Source organism: Hyaloscypha bicolor, assembly GCF_002865645.1.
Source record: "Hyaloscypha bicolor E unplaced genomic scaffold K444scaffold_83, whole genome shotgun sequence".
In the NCBI taxonomy this organism is placed as follows: Eukaryota; Fungi; Ascomycota; class Leotiomycetes; order Helotiales; family Hyaloscyphaceae; genus Hyaloscypha; species Hyaloscypha bicolor.
In genome coordinates, this window is record NW_020194585.1 from 931,123 (window position 1) to 948,504 (window position 17,382).

At 48.8% G+C, this 17,382-nt stretch overlaps 7 protein-coding genes across 7 annotated transcripts; 2 read left to right on the forward strand and 5 right to left on the reverse strand.

Annotated features, from left to right (window-relative positions):
• Nucleotides 1-1,640: 1,640 nt before the first annotated feature.
• Nucleotides 1,641-4,314, reverse strand: K444DRAFT_530003 (carbohydrate-binding module family 20 protein; the record flags this gene model as incomplete). Its single annotated transcript, XM_024874861.1, has 9 exons — nucleotides 1,641-1,761; nucleotides 1,846-2,240; nucleotides 2,308-2,534; nucleotides 2,670-2,944; nucleotides 3,032-3,340; nucleotides 3,465-3,490; nucleotides 3,551-3,891; nucleotides 3,938-4,031; nucleotides 4,159-4,314. 9 exons carry the CDS (start codon nucleotides 4,312-4,314, stop codon nucleotides 1,641-1,643), a joined length of 1,944 nt encoding a protein of 647 aa, XP_024736607.1.
• A 2,168-nt stretch (nucleotides 4,315-6,482) lies between these two features.
• Nucleotides 6,483-8,666, forward strand: K444DRAFT_530020 (SART-1 protein; the record flags this gene model as incomplete). The annotated part of the gene is made up of 3 exons (XM_024874863.1): nucleotides 6,483-7,278; nucleotides 7,333-7,624; nucleotides 7,778-8,666. The coding sequence occupies 3 exons, from the start codon at nucleotides 6,483-6,485 to the stop codon at nucleotides 8,664-8,666; spliced, it is 1,977 nt and encodes a 658-aa protein (XP_024736608.1).
• A 517-nt stretch (nucleotides 8,667-9,183) lies between these two features.
• On the reverse strand, nucleotides 9,184-9,887 carry K444DRAFT_630093 (uncharacterized protein; the record flags this gene model as incomplete). The annotated part of the gene is made up of 2 exons (XM_024883157.1): nucleotides 9,184-9,542; nucleotides 9,668-9,887. The coding sequence occupies 2 exons, from the start codon at nucleotides 9,885-9,887 to the stop codon at nucleotides 9,184-9,186; spliced, it is 579 nt and encodes a 192-aa protein (XP_024736609.1).
• A 473-nt stretch (nucleotides 9,888-10,360) lies between these two features.
• Nucleotides 10,361-11,436, reverse strand: K444DRAFT_663740 (uncharacterized protein; the record flags this gene model as incomplete). The annotated part of the gene is made up of 1 exon (XM_024886872.1): nucleotides 10,361-11,436. The coding sequence occupies one exon, from the start codon at nucleotides 11,434-11,436 to the stop codon at nucleotides 10,489-10,491; it is 948 nt and encodes a 315-aa protein (XP_024736610.1). The 3' UTR covers nucleotides 10,361-10,488.
• A 1,267-nt stretch (nucleotides 11,437-12,703) lies between these two features.
• Nucleotides 12,704-13,844, reverse strand: K444DRAFT_613252 (uncharacterized protein). The gene has a single exon (XM_024880311.1). It carries the CDS (start codon nucleotides 13,691-13,693, stop codon nucleotides 13,007-13,009), a length of 687 nt encoding a protein of 228 aa, XP_024736611.1. The 5' UTR covers nucleotides 13,694-13,844; the 3' UTR covers nucleotides 12,704-13,006.
• A 259-nt stretch (nucleotides 13,845-14,103) lies between these two features.
• Nucleotides 14,104-15,324, reverse strand: K444DRAFT_613254 (inosine monophosphate dehydrogenase). Its single transcript, XM_024880312.1, has one exon. It carries the CDS (start codon nucleotides 15,216-15,218, stop codon nucleotides 14,169-14,171), a length of 1,050 nt encoding a protein of 349 aa, XP_024736612.1. The 5' UTR covers nucleotides 15,219-15,324; the 3' UTR covers nucleotides 14,104-14,168.
• A 208-nt stretch (nucleotides 15,325-15,532) lies between these two features.
• On the forward strand, nucleotides 15,533-15,875 carry K444DRAFT_408292 (uncharacterized protein). Its single transcript, XM_024872587.1, has one exon. The coding sequence runs from the start codon at nucleotides 15,627-15,629 to the stop codon at nucleotides 15,804-15,806; it is 180 nt and encodes a 59-aa protein (XP_024736613.1). The 5' UTR covers nucleotides 15,533-15,626; the 3' UTR covers nucleotides 15,807-15,875.
• The last annotated feature ends 1,507 nt before the right edge of the window (nucleotides 15,876-17,382 follow it).

Below are 17,382 nucleotides of genomic sequence, written 5' to 3' on the forward strand. Positions count from 1 at the left end.
TGGCCAACAAACGACTCACATCAGGGTGGAAAAGCGGAGCATGAGCAACACATAACGATTGTTCCTCCTGTCACGGGCCTTCCCTCGGCTTCCGGGCAGGGAAGAGTGTCTCGGAGAGTTCGCGGTGAATCAGAGCCCTTGGGTGTGATGGTGAGGGCGTTCGTTTCGTGGCGAGGGAAATATTCCCTTTTCTAAGGGAAATAAGCGAGAATGCTTGCCCTTTTAAGAAACGAATTTTAAGTTTGCAGCATTTCAAACACCTATTTGGATACCCCTGTTCCACCCAATTCAATTTAAACTTAAACCACTAACTCTTTTAAGCCTAAGGCTTGCGGTGATAGCGCTGTTTGTTAAAATAAAATAAATTGTGTGGTTTCGTTGAGTCGTTATTTGCGGCTTGCGCGTAAACCGGGGGAATTTTGCAAGTCGTGGTGGTGATGTAGTGGGGGGGCCTTAAAAGCGGCAAAACAGCACGTGAGTGGGGGTTGCGTACCGTGATCCTTGCAGTTTTCAGCAGAAGTTGATACTTCACAAAGCCAGTGCCATAACAATAAGCATGCCCGAGTATTTGATAATAAGAAGCTTTTCAACCCTATTTTCCTTCCCTTCTGAAAAGATAGAACGTCAAAGCCCCACTGGTGATGACCAGAGCCGTGACGACTTTGAATCTGCGACCCATATTAAAGCTGAACGTAAGTGCCCTTGGGAGTGGCGAGGCGTCTTTGGATACTCAAGTTTGGTTATTCCCTAAGACATTTTTGACCAATTGCCCGAGAGATTGAGCGAGGGGAGCTTTGACAAGGCAACCGTCAATCTTCACACCTTTTCTGATTAATTAGTATTGAATATGACATATACAGGGATCGTTTACGCATTTGCCCTGCAGCTGCGATCATTGTTTCAAAATTCAATAGTCAAATTCAGACGAAGGTGCCAAGCCCGGTGCCTTCCTTGTCGTATCCTTCCTCATACCCTTGTCCCTGTGCCCGTTATGCTCTCTCCTCTTAAGTCCGCAGCATTTGCTTCTCGTTGGTGATCTTCACCTCACCGTCCTTGTTGATGGGCCGGTGCTTCGCCGCACCGCAACGAGACAGGAAGTTTTATATCATTCCGACAACTCGAGTGCAAGGGCGCAAGGGCGTTCTTGTGACTTTCACCTGCTGGAAGGCCCTGTCTTCCTCTCATGACAGGCTGCCCACTGGGAGAGGGGTCGATACCCAGCTTTCACGGAGAGGGGGCCATGGAGGTTCAGAGCAGATCCAAACAACGTTTCGTACAGTATGACGTTGCTTCCCGCAAAGGTTATAGAGGTTCACGCTCTGGGCTCAATCATGTTCCTCTCCACACCGACTTGTAGAGAGGATGTAAATCGCGGTTTAGTAGGGGTACTGTAGAAGAGTCGAAAATCTGAACTCAGTTCCTCACGACTTGAAGAGAATGATAATTTTGTACAAGAAGTAAGGGGCCAAAATTATGCAAGTCCGAATCCCATCACTTTCCAGCCTTCACGCTCATTTCCATCTTCATCTTCATTTTCATTTGCATAAACAATCTTGCCTCAATTTCCCTCATTGCCTCGCTTGTCTCGTCCTCATTTATGTTATCAAGGAGCCTTGCTCTCTCTCTACACCCCGTGCGAGCTATTGCCAGGTGTTATTAATCGTAGCGGCAGTGGCACACGTTGCAGGGACGGTGTAAGTATGGTTGGGATCGGCTTCCCAAGTCACAGTACCATCACTCGCCACGTTGATGTACTTGTACCTGGAGAACGTTCAGTCAGCATTGCTCGAGGAAATTTGATTGTCCCATAACTCGCGGGACATCTAGATAGGGAGACAAGCTTACTGGATGACAGCTCCGGCAGCAAAGTTGATTGTACCATCCCACAGATGATTGCTCGAGGTGTACGAACTAGCAGACAGAGCATATGCGTTTGCGGTATTCCAGTTCCCAAGAATGTCGACATTTCCAGCAACTTTGATTGTTTGGCCGTACGTTGTAGTGACGATTTCGTCGAAGGTCACGGCAACGGAGGTTGCGGCTGCGCAAGAACTGGTGGTGGTGCTGGTTGATGTGCTCGACCCAGTCCCGGTTGTAGTAGTAGTGGTCGTTGTGCTACTTCCGCCTGAAATTGGTGTCTGATTGGCCGGCCAGGATCCAGTAGAAGCTGTCGAATAGGTGCCAGTGGCTGAGGTTGAAGAGCAAACGGAAGGGACGCTAGAGGCGGTTGGTTCTCCCCACTGGCCGAGTCAGTATTTTTGAATATTCCACAGCTCACTGGGGCAATCAAAATGAGAATGTGCTTACCGAATACGGAACAACGCCTGCTCGGCGAGCCGCGGCAGTCAAAAAGGCGGCATATGACCAAGTCAAGTCGTAAGCTGAAAGCGGTGCTCCATTTGACCGGGAGAACTGTTCAGCAAGGGAGCCATTGGATTGAGCATATGTCGCCACGATATTCACATAGCCATCGGCGTAAGTCTTCACTGCATTGTACAAAGTTGTATAGGTCGAAGTTGAGGATGCGTATGTGCCTGGATAACCTCTGGTCAGCATTGTTTGGATGATGAATTTGAGAATTGCATAATTGGTGATATGTGGAGAGAGGTGGAGAGAGGCTTTCAAAGTGCCAAAAACGAGGAATATTTGGAGAAGGTGGTCGTGCTTACCTGCAGTAACAGAAGAGCTGAGATCCTTGAAGAAAGCCAGCGAGGTTGATGTCACCGTGATATACCCCTGCTTATTCCAGGTGTACAAGGCATCATAGAGCTGCTCGGCAGCCGCCAAAGTGTTCAAATACCATGGGTTTCCACCTTGGTAGCTATCTTCTGGATAACGGCCGACTGCTACAGCTGTTCCTTCAGCAATACCAGAGTTGATTGTGTAAATAGACCGGAACGAGTCGGTGACTACCTTGTGGTTTGCCAAAGCACGATCAGAGCATCTTTAAGAAATGTCAGAATCATTACATTAACAAGAGAAGAGTATTGAGGAAAATCAATGGACAGACAATGAAGAAACAATGACTCACGGTTGAAAAGTGGTTGCATCGCAGCCAGCAGCAGGATCGAATTGATGAATAGCTCCAAGGAGAGTATTCGCATCCTTCCCAGTCCGTCCATTGTTCTGATTGATGTTGGCAAGAATGTATCCCTGAGAAGAACCCCAGAAAGTTTGTAGAAAGCAAAGCACTTGAGGAGCTTGAGAATCGCAGTATGTGCAAGACTTTCCAAGAAGTGCTGCAAGAGCACTGCCTTCAACAAGAGCACGGTGTTGAGCGGCAACTGTGAAAAAGCTTGAACCGGAGACTTCCTCCCACAAGTCATAGCCCGTATTATTCCTGCAAAATCATCAGCATTTAAATAGATAGATCTTCATTTTTCTGGAAGTTTCTCAAAAGATTCAAAATAAGTGGAAATTGAGACTGCCGGAATTCCTGGTACATCTAGGAGAAGGCCTCTCACCAGTATTGTGTCACATAGGACAGATCCTAAAGAACAAGAACATTGGTGGTTGATCGGTCAAGAATCATGGCAACATTCCGACTCACATTTTGAATGATTGGCCAAACCAAGGAGCTGGCTGTAGACGTATATCCATTATTGATCAGCCATTTGGAGTATGTGATCAAAGCAGTAGCACGAAGAGCAGGTCCATCTCTCTGCGGTCGACCCCAGGATCCGGTAAAGGCCGTTTCATCAGCGTTGAACTTCGGCTCTCCCAGACCACCACTGGAAAGACCTCCTGACGGGTTCGAGACAGTCTGAAGATAGGCTTGCGAGCTGATATAGTTCTCAATCTCAGTCTGAAGGGACGCAGAATAGCTGTTGACGAATGTATCTACTATACACTTGAAAGTGAGAGCGGAGTCACGTGTCCATGTATAGAAATCTGCTCAAAGTCAGGGAGGTCTCTTGAAAAGATATGAGGAACCCACAGTTCGGGTTAACTTTGTCTGGGGAAGCAACGACAATTCCCGAGCTTGCTCCGGAAGCGCAAGCCCCTGAAGATCCAATGTTACACAACATATCCTGAAAATTCCAGGGTCAGTATTTATAATTCAGGAATTTGAATGTGCCAGTGTTCTGGGAAATTTGGATGAAGCCAATGTATAGGATCTTTTTGGGGGAGGGGGGCATTTCAACGAAGAGAACATACAGCTAAAGCAATCGGGCTTTCCGTGGCAATGAAAGAGTCAACGGAGCGTTTCAAGATCTCCGCTTCCCGTTCCTTAACCCTGCTTGGGTCAGGTAGAGAAAGGACAGCTTGGATGGCAAGACTGCCCATCACCAGCAGAGAACTGAAGGGATACATTATGGAGTGAGCCGCGGCAGAGGTGAGATTGAAGGAGGCGTAGGGGATGAGAGACGAAAAGAAAGCTGAAGTCATGGCTTCCATCATGACTTTATATCTAGAGGCCTTTTCTCAAGCTCCAAGAGCTAGCCCGTCGGCCTGGCTGAACTTGCGACTTGGGAGTATGGCCGACTTCGCCGTCGATATTCGCATGTCTGCATGAAAGATTTCACAAATTTCCGTCCGTGAATGGTGAGCCGCGCCTGCATGGGCGATGACGAAGATATTGTCCACCAGCTGGATTCAGTAGGTACTCCGTGAGGTCGAGCTTTCTGTAAGGCACGAACGAGGCAAGCGCGGCATGATGATTCGGCGGTGCAGAGAGTCTTTCCGGGGAACACGTTGAGGAGGCTGGTCTCAGGTCGCATTCGGTAGGCAGCCCCAAAGAGGCGCAAGTATGGCCCGCCTGTTACTCGTTAACCATTCGAAGCCGCATGGGAGGAAATTTCTATGAAGCGTGATTGGTGGTGCATGTGATCGTCGCGGGGTCGAGAGAAGACCTTGCTTAGAGCAAGGAATAGCTGCAGAACATATAGCTGTCTCAGTCCATTTGGGGCCACGACCCCGCAAGATTGCAGGCTCGTGGAGAGTGTGGAGACCCCACAAAGCTTCTCCCTATCGGTCCGTCCCCTTCAAGTCTTACTGTGTATACAGCCCCCCTGAATCCACCACCTTGTTACTCGGCAAATTCTCAAGATCTGGTATATGGCTATCTGACCGAGCTACCAAACCAACCAACAGCTGGAGACCCCCCCCTCAGCTGCTCATGCTCCACAAAGGAAGACTACTCGAAGCGTTGAACAGATCTATTTGGGCCTCTTTTGACAGGTTGATCAAGTCTACGGGACAGGTTTCCACCGAAGAACGTCCGCTACCTTCCAAAGATAGAGCACGGCAGAGATATTCCTCCCAATGCTCCCATTCCTGTCCACAGGTGCATTCCAGGTTGCTTAATTCGCTACCAAGGAGATCATACATAGGAGTTGCCGCCGTCATTCGATCAATGCAAAGAGACCTCTTGGCCTATCTTACAACACGTCATACGCCCTCCAAATTCCAATAGCCTAGCTGTGAGATCCACCTGATCGGCCCATCTTTTTCCATGGTGCAGAAGGGACACATTCTTAAAAAGAGACTAACCGACGTGGGAGCTCAAGCCACTTGGAGCTTAGGGAATAGCTCTTGGTCTTGTGAGACTGTTCCCGAAGAGGCAAAAGTAGTGGCATGGAAACAACAACATGCGGGTAATGCACAGTGGATACTGAATAGGTTGAAGAGGGAAAAGGTCGTTGCCGGTAATCCACCATTGGAGAGGAGGAAATCGTACGTAGAAAACAGACTCGTTGAAGATCTGCAGGAAAAACAGCATAGCTCAAAGAACAAGGGAAGCGCCTCTACGTCACGATACCTTTCGCATCGGGCCGTCTGCCAGTGAACGCTCGTCACTTATGATAGATTGCAAGGTGAAAGCCATTCGTTTCGAAGGAAGACGGATAACATTTAACCCACCTCTAACAATACAGCTCGTCGGCCACCCAACACCTGCAACCACGGCCCCAGATTGTGTGCCCTCCCTCTCCAGATACACGGCCCGCCCGCCACGTCAAGACATGTCCCAAGTGTCCACGATAATGCCGTCGCAAAACCTCGCCCACGAAAGGTGTGCTTCAAGAGATTGATTCCCCAAGTTCGAAATGTAGTTGTCAGGATTTTTCCCTAGCCTCACAGACCAACGGTCATCGGCAAAGAGAGGTGGAATCTGACTCCTTCAGTACACTCCTCCACCGAGCTCGAGCCTTTTACAGCGAATTCAGGCTTCGAAGGACCGATTCCTCTGAGATTTGTCGATCGGATGATTGACACCAGTGAAAATGATGGCTCCATAGTACGATCGAGCTGCCTCAGCAGTCGACCTTACAACGCGACTGCAAGCAGAAGGTTGAAGGGACCGCTGGGCACAAATCTGTTGTTGTGAAAGAAAAGAAGAGCTTCACGAAAAGGCAAAATAATTTTTGTAGAGCGCGGCGGCCGCTAGCATGGTTTCCACTAGCGCGGTCCTCTTCAAAGTTGGTGACTCCCCTTGCACAAACACCCATCACCAAACCACTCCTCCAACAACCTCTAGCACCATGGCGGACGCAATTTCCATCGAGGAGACGAACCGGATTCGCGCGTCTCTGGGCATGAAACCACTTCCTGTCCCAGGAGCCGTAGGACCAGTTTTCAAAGATGCGCCTGCTGCTCCTTCCGAGGAGGTTGGCAGCACGCTCGAGTCTCGACAAGCCGAGGGATATGATAACTATCGCAAAATACAAGAAGCCGAGGAAGCAAAGAGGAAGCGCGAAGCCAAAGCAGAAGCCATCAAAAAGGCCCGAGATGCGGCGAAGAGATTCTCGAAGCTTGAAGGCAAAGGCCTGGGTGACGCCGATGAGGATGATGTGGATACCCGGAGCTGGCTGAGCAAGCAAAAGAAACGACAAAAGGAAATTGAAAAGGCGAGGAAGAAGGAGCAAGAATTGGCCGAAGCCGAGACCGCTGCCGAATATACTGCCAAGGATCTTGCAGGAGTCAAAGTTGGCCACGAAATCGATACCTTCCAGGAGGGCGAGGTCCAGGTTTTGACCCTGAAGGATACCACTATCGAAGAGAACGAAGAAGAAGGGGACGAATTAGAGAATCTGGATTTACGTGAGAGGGAAAAACTAAACGAGAAGCTTGAGCTCAAGAAGAAGAAGCCAGTATATAATCCGAACGATGTCGACGAGACTGGCGAGAAGAGCATATTGGCACATTATGATGAGGAGATTGATGGAAAGAAGGGCAAGCGATTTACGTTGGATGGCATGGGGAGTACTGCCGAGGCCAGTCGCGAGGGTGTTTCTTCTCAGAAGATGAAGCCTAAGGTCTTCAGCCTTGATATCCTCAGTGAGTGTAAAGTGATAACCCCCTTCCTTGATCTGTCACTAACTGCTTGTTCAGAAAACGAGCCAAACTCCGACTACCTCGACATTTCGGAGATCAAAATGAAGAAGCCAAAGAAGAAGAAGGCAAAATCTACTCGACAAAAAGCGGTCGACGAAGATGATATATTTCCAGAAGTCGCGGCCGCAGATACCTCACACGCAAATAGAGGCGCTATGGATGTTGACCAGCCAGCTGTCGCTACCAAGAAGCGGACCTTTGATGATATGTCATTCGTAGATGACGAGGACCTCCAGGCCTCTCTGGCTGCCCAAAGAAGAAATGCTTTGAAGAAGCAGCAAAAACTAAGGTACGCAGATTCTCAGGTCTATCTTCCTAGATATCTCATCACTTTTGGCACATTGATAGTCAATGACCCATAAGTTGTGGGTTATTCATAATTGCCTTCCTTTCATTGTCCGTGGAATTGCAGTACATTGGTACTAACTGCGAGATCATTCAGACCCGAGGACATTGTAGAACAGCTTCGGGAAGAATCAGCAACCCCTGCCGCTGACGAGGTTGCCGAAGGTGAAGCTGGCTTAGTGATTGATGAGACATCTGAGTTTGTTGCGAACCTACAAAAACCCATTGTGCCAGAGCGAAAGAGAACATCCACTTCGCAACAACCAGAGCCTGTCACCACGATGACCGCCGACTCTGATGAAGAGGGCGACGTTGATATGGACGAATCATATGCCAATATAGAGGATGAGGAAGACCGTCTGGCTCGGATGAACCGCGAGGAGTCTGCAAACGAGGATATTACAAATACTGGCTTGGAGAAAGAGGCAACCTTAGACCACGGTATCGGATCTACTTTGAAGCTTCTCAAGGAGAGAGGCATCCTCAAGACTGCAGAGTCTGGAGATCTCAATGCTGTCTTCAGGCAGAAACAATTGTTCCTAGCAGAGAAGCAACGCCGGGAGGCCGAAGCTGAGCGGAAGGCGAGAACACAACGAGAACGGGATCGTGCAACTGGCCGTCTGGATCGGATGTCTGCACGTGAGAAAGAAGACTATGCTCGCTCGCAAAACACTTTCCGTGATCAAGTGGAATCTCGTCAACTCGCAGAGCATTTCAACAAAGAGTACAAGCCAAACGTGGAGCTCAAGTATATCGACGACTTCGGACGAAGCATGAACCAGAAGGAGGCGTTCAAGCATTTGTCACATCAGTTCCATGGCAAAGGCAGCGGCAAGCAGAAGACTGAGAAGATGCTCAAGAAAATCGAGGACGAGAAACGCAAGGAGGCTCAGAGCAGCTTGGATGGAAGTCAGATTGGCGGCATGAGTAACGCGACAGCACAGCAGCGAAAGAAGCAGAGACAGGCTGGCGTCCGATTAGCATGAGTCAGAGTGTTCCTGAATCGCCGGGAACAGCGTTGGAGACTTTTGATGGCCGAAAAGGTGCAGCCTCCTACACTTGTAATCAGCCTTATTGAATGCTGACAAAAGACCTTCAAAAGCATCGCACTTATGCTATGCAATTGTCCTTTAGGTGAGTCAAGTCTATCCTGACCATATACGGCAAGCAACCTATAGATGATGATTTCTTTTCCATCGTGCGCCTAAACTCTGGCCAAGCGGTTAAAGGGAATGCAAATTTAATCTTAGTTGTACCTGTGTGCTTATTTACGTTACCCATCTTGCAAAAAGCGTTAGTCCTCTTTAGAAGATATCACTGCCAGAGTGAGGGGCTTTGCTTCGAGCGGTAGTAGGCGTACCAGGCTGCGCCCGTCACTTCCGCACCCACTAAGATCGTCTGGAGCACACTTACTTTTCTGGCCTTTGCGCTTTTAGCTACCTTGATAGACCATCATCTCCTCGCTGCTGTTCCCTAACTGCTTTGATTGCGTCCTTCACAACCTCAGGTCGCATGCCCCATCACTCCAAATCCTCCCTTTTTACAGACCCCTTCATTGCCACCACCACAGCAAACTCCCTCTCCAACCTCAAATACAAATTCAAAGCCCCTCCATCCCTCGCCGCCTCCTTCCGCAAGCGCAACATCCTGCCACACCCTCCCATGCCCTGTTCTCCCCAGCTTCTCAAACCCATCCCTACAACTCGAATGCCCAAACGTCCAAAGCTCCTGGAACGCATGGATCGTCACATGCAACAGCATCGCCACATAAGCTTTCATCTTCTCGTACCGCCCCTCAAACTCGTCTGGTTGTGAGCTCACCACAATGATACATTTCTCTTCCTGTTCCCGCGACAAGAACCCTAGAACGATTTTACGTTTTAATTCCTTCTCAATCACCTCTCCTCTCCTATGAGTGTCATCTCCATCGATCGACAATTCACAACAATCCTTTAAACTCGCGAGGAAGTAAAATTCTCAAACAAACCGAAATACGGCTCCACTAACTCCGCAGTTGAAATTGTGACATGCTCTCGGAGGTCGAATTTAGGATCATTGCGGAAGCCATACAGAGCGACTTTCTGAAAGTCGCTGAGAATAGAGTCGTGGTGTCTCGGGAAGAATATCACCAGATCGGCGAGGGAGGGATAAGATTTCGGGTGGACTTCATTTTCGTTGATGCGGCGGTGCGAGTGCTTCGTGGCCATTATTAGATTTGTCTGTTTGGCCGGTATTTGGTGAGATGGAGGTAAGAAACGAGTTTATGTATGCGGTCAGGTTGCAAGAGTTAGATGGAACGTTTCAGGGATCATGCTTGTTGTGAATGCTGATACATTCGAGAGTAGCCTCTCTTGCCAAACATCATCTTCAGCTTCATTCATTACTATTTTGTCGTAGCCTTTTGGCCGACATTCTCATAGCTTTGAAAATTATTCATCGTCCCATCGTGTCTCTTGGTCGTATCCACCCTGCGATGGACAATAAAAGCGACACTGATTTTCATCGTCCCGAGTCACATTTGGACCATCACCTGGACTTGGAGCAGGTTGGACTTCTTAGGCATGGAAAGATGATGACGGTTGCCACCATTGAGAGCGGGTCACCCCCACTCACTGGGATACCGCTAATCTTACCTTGCTTCGAATTTACGGTCACGAACTCCATCAGAATAAGAAAGGATCGATTTATTCCACGCTTCCATCTTCGTCTACGACGAAGGATTACAACATACATCTTCTCTCCAACAACACCAGTAGAGTTTCAATGAGCACTATCTTGTCTGCAACGGCAGAAGGCCGACGTTGTTGCTCATGCTCTCATTGTCGCCAGCACCGAGTGGCAGATCTCACACTCTTCTCCTACACTCCAATTCCTAATCAAACATCGGTTTGATTTCATCAACTGTCTTGCATGCTGTTTCACCCTGTACTCTTTGGCATTGTATTTCCTATGGACTGCAAGGTCTTCCAAGAGTTCCTTGATATCCAATCCCAGCCGACGAAGTTCAGAGTCTGGTGGCAAGTTAACCCCCTCCTGCACCTTGTATATAACCCCATTGATCCTGTAGAGATCGAGATTTAGGCCTAGAAGGCCGAAATATCCAGCGTCTCTGTTGACTTTCTCCACTTTCTCTATCGCGTAGGCTGCCGAAAGAAAAGAGTCGTCATGGCCGCCGTGAATGCCCCAGGCAACGTCGGCCTTCTGCCTGCATCCGTTAATGCAACCGCAAGCATAAACCACGAAAACAGCGTGCAGCATCTCGTGGGCTAGGCAGTTGAGATATCGCTCGACCCTGTATGATGGACCAGCCTTGTTGTACCGGCCGTCGACTTTTCTGATGCCGATTGGAGCCCATGGTTTCTCAAACTTGAATCTCGGGTCCCGTGCTCTTCGGGGAAGCTCTAATTCGCAGATGCCCCAGGCCACTCTTCTGACTCCTCTAGCCGTGGAATCAAACCACTCCAATTTGCAGTGGCCTGTCAAAACGCCATTGAAATAGACGTCGTTGAAGATGTCAAAGAATTTGTGAAGATTCGCAAGGTCTTCTGGTTGTGCGAGATTCCACGATCCATGGTATTTAAACTTCCTTAGTCCTTCCATTTGCCTTGGTGTCAATTCTTCCTTCGGCCGGGTGACATTATCGATGATAGCCGCTGCGATGTCCTCAAGACTGTACCCGCCTGGCTTCATGTAACCAGCCTGGAAGTCTTCCCGAGTAATAAGTGGTGTGATGTGTGTGTGCTTTTGAGTATCCATCGCGCTGACTTGGTGTACTTTTGGGTTGTGGCTGGAGTAACGGACGTGGATGTTTATTCAAAATGGTTGATCAAAGTGTATCGATTTTATATAGACGTCGTGAGAAAGGAAGTCTCTTGCTTGGAAGCTGTGAATCATCGAGTTACTCTAGTTTATGGCGACGATTCACAGACACTGCACGAGCGAGATGGTTTTAAAACTTTGTGCATTTGATTAACTTTTCTGGTTTAAATGTTGCACAATACATCTTAAGCCACACGCTCTTTGAGCTATTCATCATAGACGTCGGCCTCGCAGCTATTCACGCTATCATCATCGTCACTAGGCATTTTCTGGGTCCGTAATTCTCGCTCTCATGTCTCCGATCCAATTGTTCTTCATGCATCGATTTGCCTTTATCAACTGTTTTCTTCGCCGTTCCTCTCTATACCTCAAAACAATTATGCCCCTCCGCTCCTCAAGCTCTTCCCCGATTTTTTTGATGTCAGGGCCCACTCCCGACGCAGAGGTGGAAATAGGCTTTCAGTATAGTGGGGGCGACGATGTTCCGTAGGCTATCTTGGAGGTCGTAGATTGTGTCTATGTGGAACGAGGTGAGCTCGATTTTTTGACAGGGAGAGAGAACGTTGCCTCGGGCTAGGGAGTTGGAGATTAGGATACGGCGGAGATCGTGTATGCTGTGTCGGTTTAGGGTGGAGGGTTTAGAGTTATGCGCGTATGACCAGAGTTTGTGGTTCTTGATTTTTAGTTGCGGTTTGTGTCTGGCAATCTTAAGTTGAAGTTTGTTGTGACCGTTTCCGTCGAGAAACGGGGAGTCTTGGCTAGTTTAACATTTTTGGGGAGCCTTTCCATCCTCTTCCAGCATGTGTTGCGGGAATGTAAAAAATTGCAGAAATATTGTCAAAATACAAACTGTGCTTGAATGCCATTTCATGCTACCGAAATGTATCCAAGAGAGTAAAACTCGTTTACTAGTGGATATAAATTTTGACCCCAGATCGGGTGGCTTGTGGTGGACATAAAAAGCGGCAGTTAATGAACTAACTCAAGCGGGTCATTTAAACTGCCCCCGCTCCTATTGTTCCCTCAAGTTCTTATACATTCAATAATACTGAGAAAGTATTAGAACATTTAGAATATTAAAGCTCTCCTGGGGATGAAGCACTTGCATTTGGCCCCCCAATCCTAGAGATATTGATGAGGTTGTCAAGACTAAGACACTTTGGCATTCAGCACGAAACATATCGGAATTGGACTCGAGAGGAAGGCGCGATTCGAAGCTCGGCAGCGTGATGTTGATATTAGAAGCATTTTCCATACTCTCCTGGTTAGGAAAGGACTTACCAGTGACACCCGGCTTGCGCTATCCGTGCCACGTGTGTTTTCCATGCCAAATATTGCAATCTGGTCCTGCCACTCAGCGAGGTGAAGATGAGATCCGGAGAGACTGTGAAGCCACCCGGCGGATATTCCAAGCTACAACATCGCCCGGGATATTCTACTCGGATTGTACAGAGATACAATTGAGTATGGACAGTAATGCTGTGTGATAATACATGGTCCCACTTCCCTATAACAAGACCTTCTCCCGGCTCGGCGGTTCTTCGCTCATGAACCCCTCATCGACAGATATTTGTTCCTCTACCTCTTCCCCAATATCCACATCTTGCCCCTTCTGCAAATCCTCATCGAACTGCTTTATCTCATCCTCAACCTGCTCTGCAGTAGCCAACATCCCATCCGAGCCCTGAAGTACCTCCTCTTTCGGCGGTAGTCCCATCAATTCCCTCTGTTTCCTGAACCTCTCCTTCACAGCCTCCGTCTGCATAATCCTCCATCTCAGCTTCCAACCCCCCATTCCCAGCTCCTTTATCCTGCCAGCTTTCTCTCCTAGTAGATACTCATCCAAACCGCCCACTTTATCCAGTGTCCTCAAAACTCTCGTCGTGATCCTCAGCCGTATATAAGCCTGCAGCGCCTCGCTCCACAGCCGTTTCGAGTGCACGTTCGGCCGCCAGTATCTCCTCGTCTTGATTTCATTCTTCTCGGATACCATGTTCCCGAAGCGGATCTTTTGCGTGCCATAGAGACCGAAATTCGATTGCTTGTAGACTTGTGAAGGCCCGTATGGGTATTCTGGGACCGCTGAATGCTCAAATTTTAGTCGTTGTTTGGTTGATTTTGCGAGTGTTCGCGCTGTGCAGGTGAAGCTTCGAAGCTGTGTGAAGGATGGGTGGGAGGGCGGAAGGAGAGGCATTGTAAGGTGGTGACGCGGGCGTCAATTGAGCAAGCGAAGATTGTCGCTGCTGCTATGGGTATATCAAAATGAAGTCCGGACCGAAATCACGTCGCCTACGGCACTGATTTATCGCTGTCGCAGAGTTGACGGTTGATAAGAGCTTCGAGATGTTCTTGACGTCGAGCGTCAAGATTTATTTTAGCGGCATATTCTGGGTCCTCAGGCATCAAAACCCCCCTGCCTCCCGTCCCGTCTTACAGTAGCTTAGAGCTTAGTTTCTTCGTTTCATTTCTCCCACTTCCTTCCTACATCTCACCGAAAATCATACCATGTCCTTTCAACGAATCTTCGGTACTGCGTTGCCTCTCACCATGTTGGCTAGTCCGTCGGACGTCGGACTTCGGTGCACGATTGCCCAATTGTGGTCAGGGGATCTCATCCTTCATATTCTCATCTTGAGAATTTGAGCTGATAGTCTCAGCTAAGAACCACGTTACAAGCATTTGATAGCCTTTTGAAGGCACAGTCTCGCCAAATCTCTGCACTCCGTCACAATCTCGCCTGCTGTTTTCACCTCTGTCACAAGTCCAATGCCAGATCCCGCCCAAATTGCTGCTCTCACTTCTTCACCAAAGCCTTTATGAGCTTCTTTTGCCGCAATGGCATATCTGTTCTGAACTTCTTCAATACCAACACCACTCCTGAAGTCTTTATAACTCGCCCCGGCAATTGCCCTTCCGTCGTACTCCGAGGGCCAAAAGCTTTTCCCTGCCAGCTGATCGAACACCGCTGATCTAGCTGTGGAAATACCGCCATCATTCGTCTTTAGGATGGCCTCACGGAACTCCTTGGCAGGAAGCTCAACCTCCTTGCTAGCCAAAAAGAGAGTCCCCATCACCACTCCGTCAGCACCACAGGCAAGTGCGGCAGCCACTCCTCGGCCATCACTCATTCCTCCAGCAGCGAAGACTCCAATTTCTGAGAAACCTCCTCTGTTGAGCGCATCCCGAGTCTCCGGGACAAGACTCACAATCCCGGCTCCTGGGAATGGTCCATGACCTCCAGCGTCGGAACTCTGCATGACCAGAACATCCGGCGAACACGTTGAAACCACGCGGAGCGCGACAGAAACACTTGCAACCTGGATCCAGATCCGAGAAGACGGAGATACCTTCTTCATGGCTTTACTCCAGGTCCCAAAATCTTGCTCTTGAGCAGGACAGGCAAGCCATATGATGGCTGGTTTGTGTCGACCGATCACCACAGAGGCATCGTCAAGCGGCGTTGCGAACAACAGAAATCCTACACCAATAGGCAGCGTCGATTCACTCGCAACTTTGAGGTCGTCGTTTTGCAATGAGGCTTTTGCGGAAGTAAGCTGCTGGTCCAGTATTGCCACATCCCTTAGAGCTCCGATAAACCCAATGCCTCCAGCTCGACTAACTGCGGTTGCTAGAGCAGGTCCAGCATAGCCTCCCATAGCAGCGCTGGCTATTAGCGGACGGCCGGTCCATGGATAGTGCTCTTGGAAAGACGTCGACATTGTAGTGTGTCTGATTTTCAAATTTATTCTTTTTCGATTACCAATCTGGAAATTTGGTTGAACAATAATGTAGGTAATTATTTGCTAAAATCTGGAGGAAGGTGCAACAAGTGGTTATGTCGAACTTCTTGTAGAGCACACTTGGTGGCAATCATCAAGTTTTGTAAGCTGAACTCGTCTATTCTTTTGACAGGGAGCGGATGCTCTGTCCGCATTTTTGGGTCAGCACTAGTGTCCAGACACAACTATTGGCGAGTGCCAAGTACGGTACTTGCAAAGGCGGGTTTTGCTTCTCCGCGGCGTTCTTGTTGTGAGTGTGCAGTATATATGATTGTTCCGGCCTGTTTAGAACATCCGAGCTTTCTGGCCATACATTTATGACGATCGGTTGGCCCAATCCATCCCCGTATGTTCACTGGTACTTCATCTCACTTTTACTTGCTTAGCTTTCTTTCAATTCTTCTCCTATGGGCGGTACAATTGATCCTGCGTCCAAGTACTGGTCATAATAAACAAAATGAAGTTGTACAATCAGGTCTACAAAGCTACATCTGTGCGCGTCGATTGATTCTTACTTCCATCCTATAACAATATTATTGGGATCATAATTCCACACCGCATCAGAACGTCGGTCCCACGCCAGAAGCCTGGCTTTCCACAAATCGATGTCAAGTTCCTCATGCCTCTTACTCCTGAACTCGGAACACGTCTCATTTCGACATTCTCTTATTTCTCCCGCGATACAGTAAAAATGATACTCTCACTCTTACTCGTAACATCATATCCAAATTCGTCATTCTCATCCTGACAACAACAAGCCCATCCATGGTCCTGACAATCAATATCCGGAAACATGGGCCGAGGAATCCAGAATAAGGACACCGGCTCCATCACAGTCTGATATCCTGAATTGTATGAAGTCCCCGTCCTCACTCCATCCTCGAACAACAACTCTCCTCGTTGCTCAAGCTGTACATCGTCGCAATCGGTGAGCTGCACAACCTCGAGTGTCTTGGGAGGTGGTTGCACAGGCAGCATCCCTCGCCAGTCTGCTTCTTTCCTTGAATATGTGTCTCGCTTTGCGTAGCTTCGACTCCAGTCCAAGGATTTGAAAAGGGCGAGGCAGTCGTAGTCTATGAGCCGGTTTTGGAACCAGGGTGGAAAAGCCGCTCGGAGGGGATTGATTTCTGCTTTGCGACGGGGATGATGTTGTTGTAGATGAAAGAAGAGGGTGGCTTGAAGAGAAGGGGAAGTGGGGCTATGAGATTGTTCCAGGGATGGCTTACTAGTGGAGCGCGGAGGAGGAGGTCGAGGATGGGAAGGTGGACGAGGATGGTGGAGAAGAGCTCTCTTGTGCCTTGGTGGGTATCATGTCAAGCTCCCTCTCACTATACATTTGTGTAATGAACTCGGCTGGGAGAATCAGGCTTGAGGTTGAGATGATTGTACAGACGGACCAGGCCAAATGGATTGGAGCTAGTATTGCTGGCTGAGTGAATTTTAGGAGGAAGGATTTGATGAGTCATCCTTCATGATACCGTGAAGCTCAAGCAGGGGGAGGCAGCTGTCCACCTTAAACACCTCGAGCTTTTGGCCGTGATATGAGGAGTGAAGGCAACTGCTTTCTTCCCAGGTCTGCAGGGCTGAGGCGGGCAAAAGCTCCGACACAATCCCGAATCAAAAGCAAAACACGGAGAGGAGCGGTGAGGCACAGCAGGAGATGGATAATTTCCTGGATATGGGGAAAGCCGTGGTGATTTGTTTTCTCCGAACCCCAGCATGCGGCGGCATGCATCACTGCACCAATGAAAGACAATCACGCCGCATCCCTGGCATTTTGTTTTCTATTTTCTAAAACGGCACCCTGTTTGCGACATGTGAGGATAGGCTTTACCCACTACTATCCCCCCCTTGAATACTTACAGTGGGTCCTTTAGTAACGCCACCCTGAAACCTCGTTTATAACCCCCAACTAGGAAATATCAGGTGCTCTCCAGAATCGCTATTGGCCATACACCCTTGAGTTAGTCAGTGCAGGAGTGGTGTTATCCCAGGACCCACTGTAAGTATTCAAGGGGGGGGATAGTAGCCAACTGAACCAAAAGACTGCAGTAATCACTCCTACAGTACCCCCCCCTGTTCATATGTTAGTTTGCCACTGGCG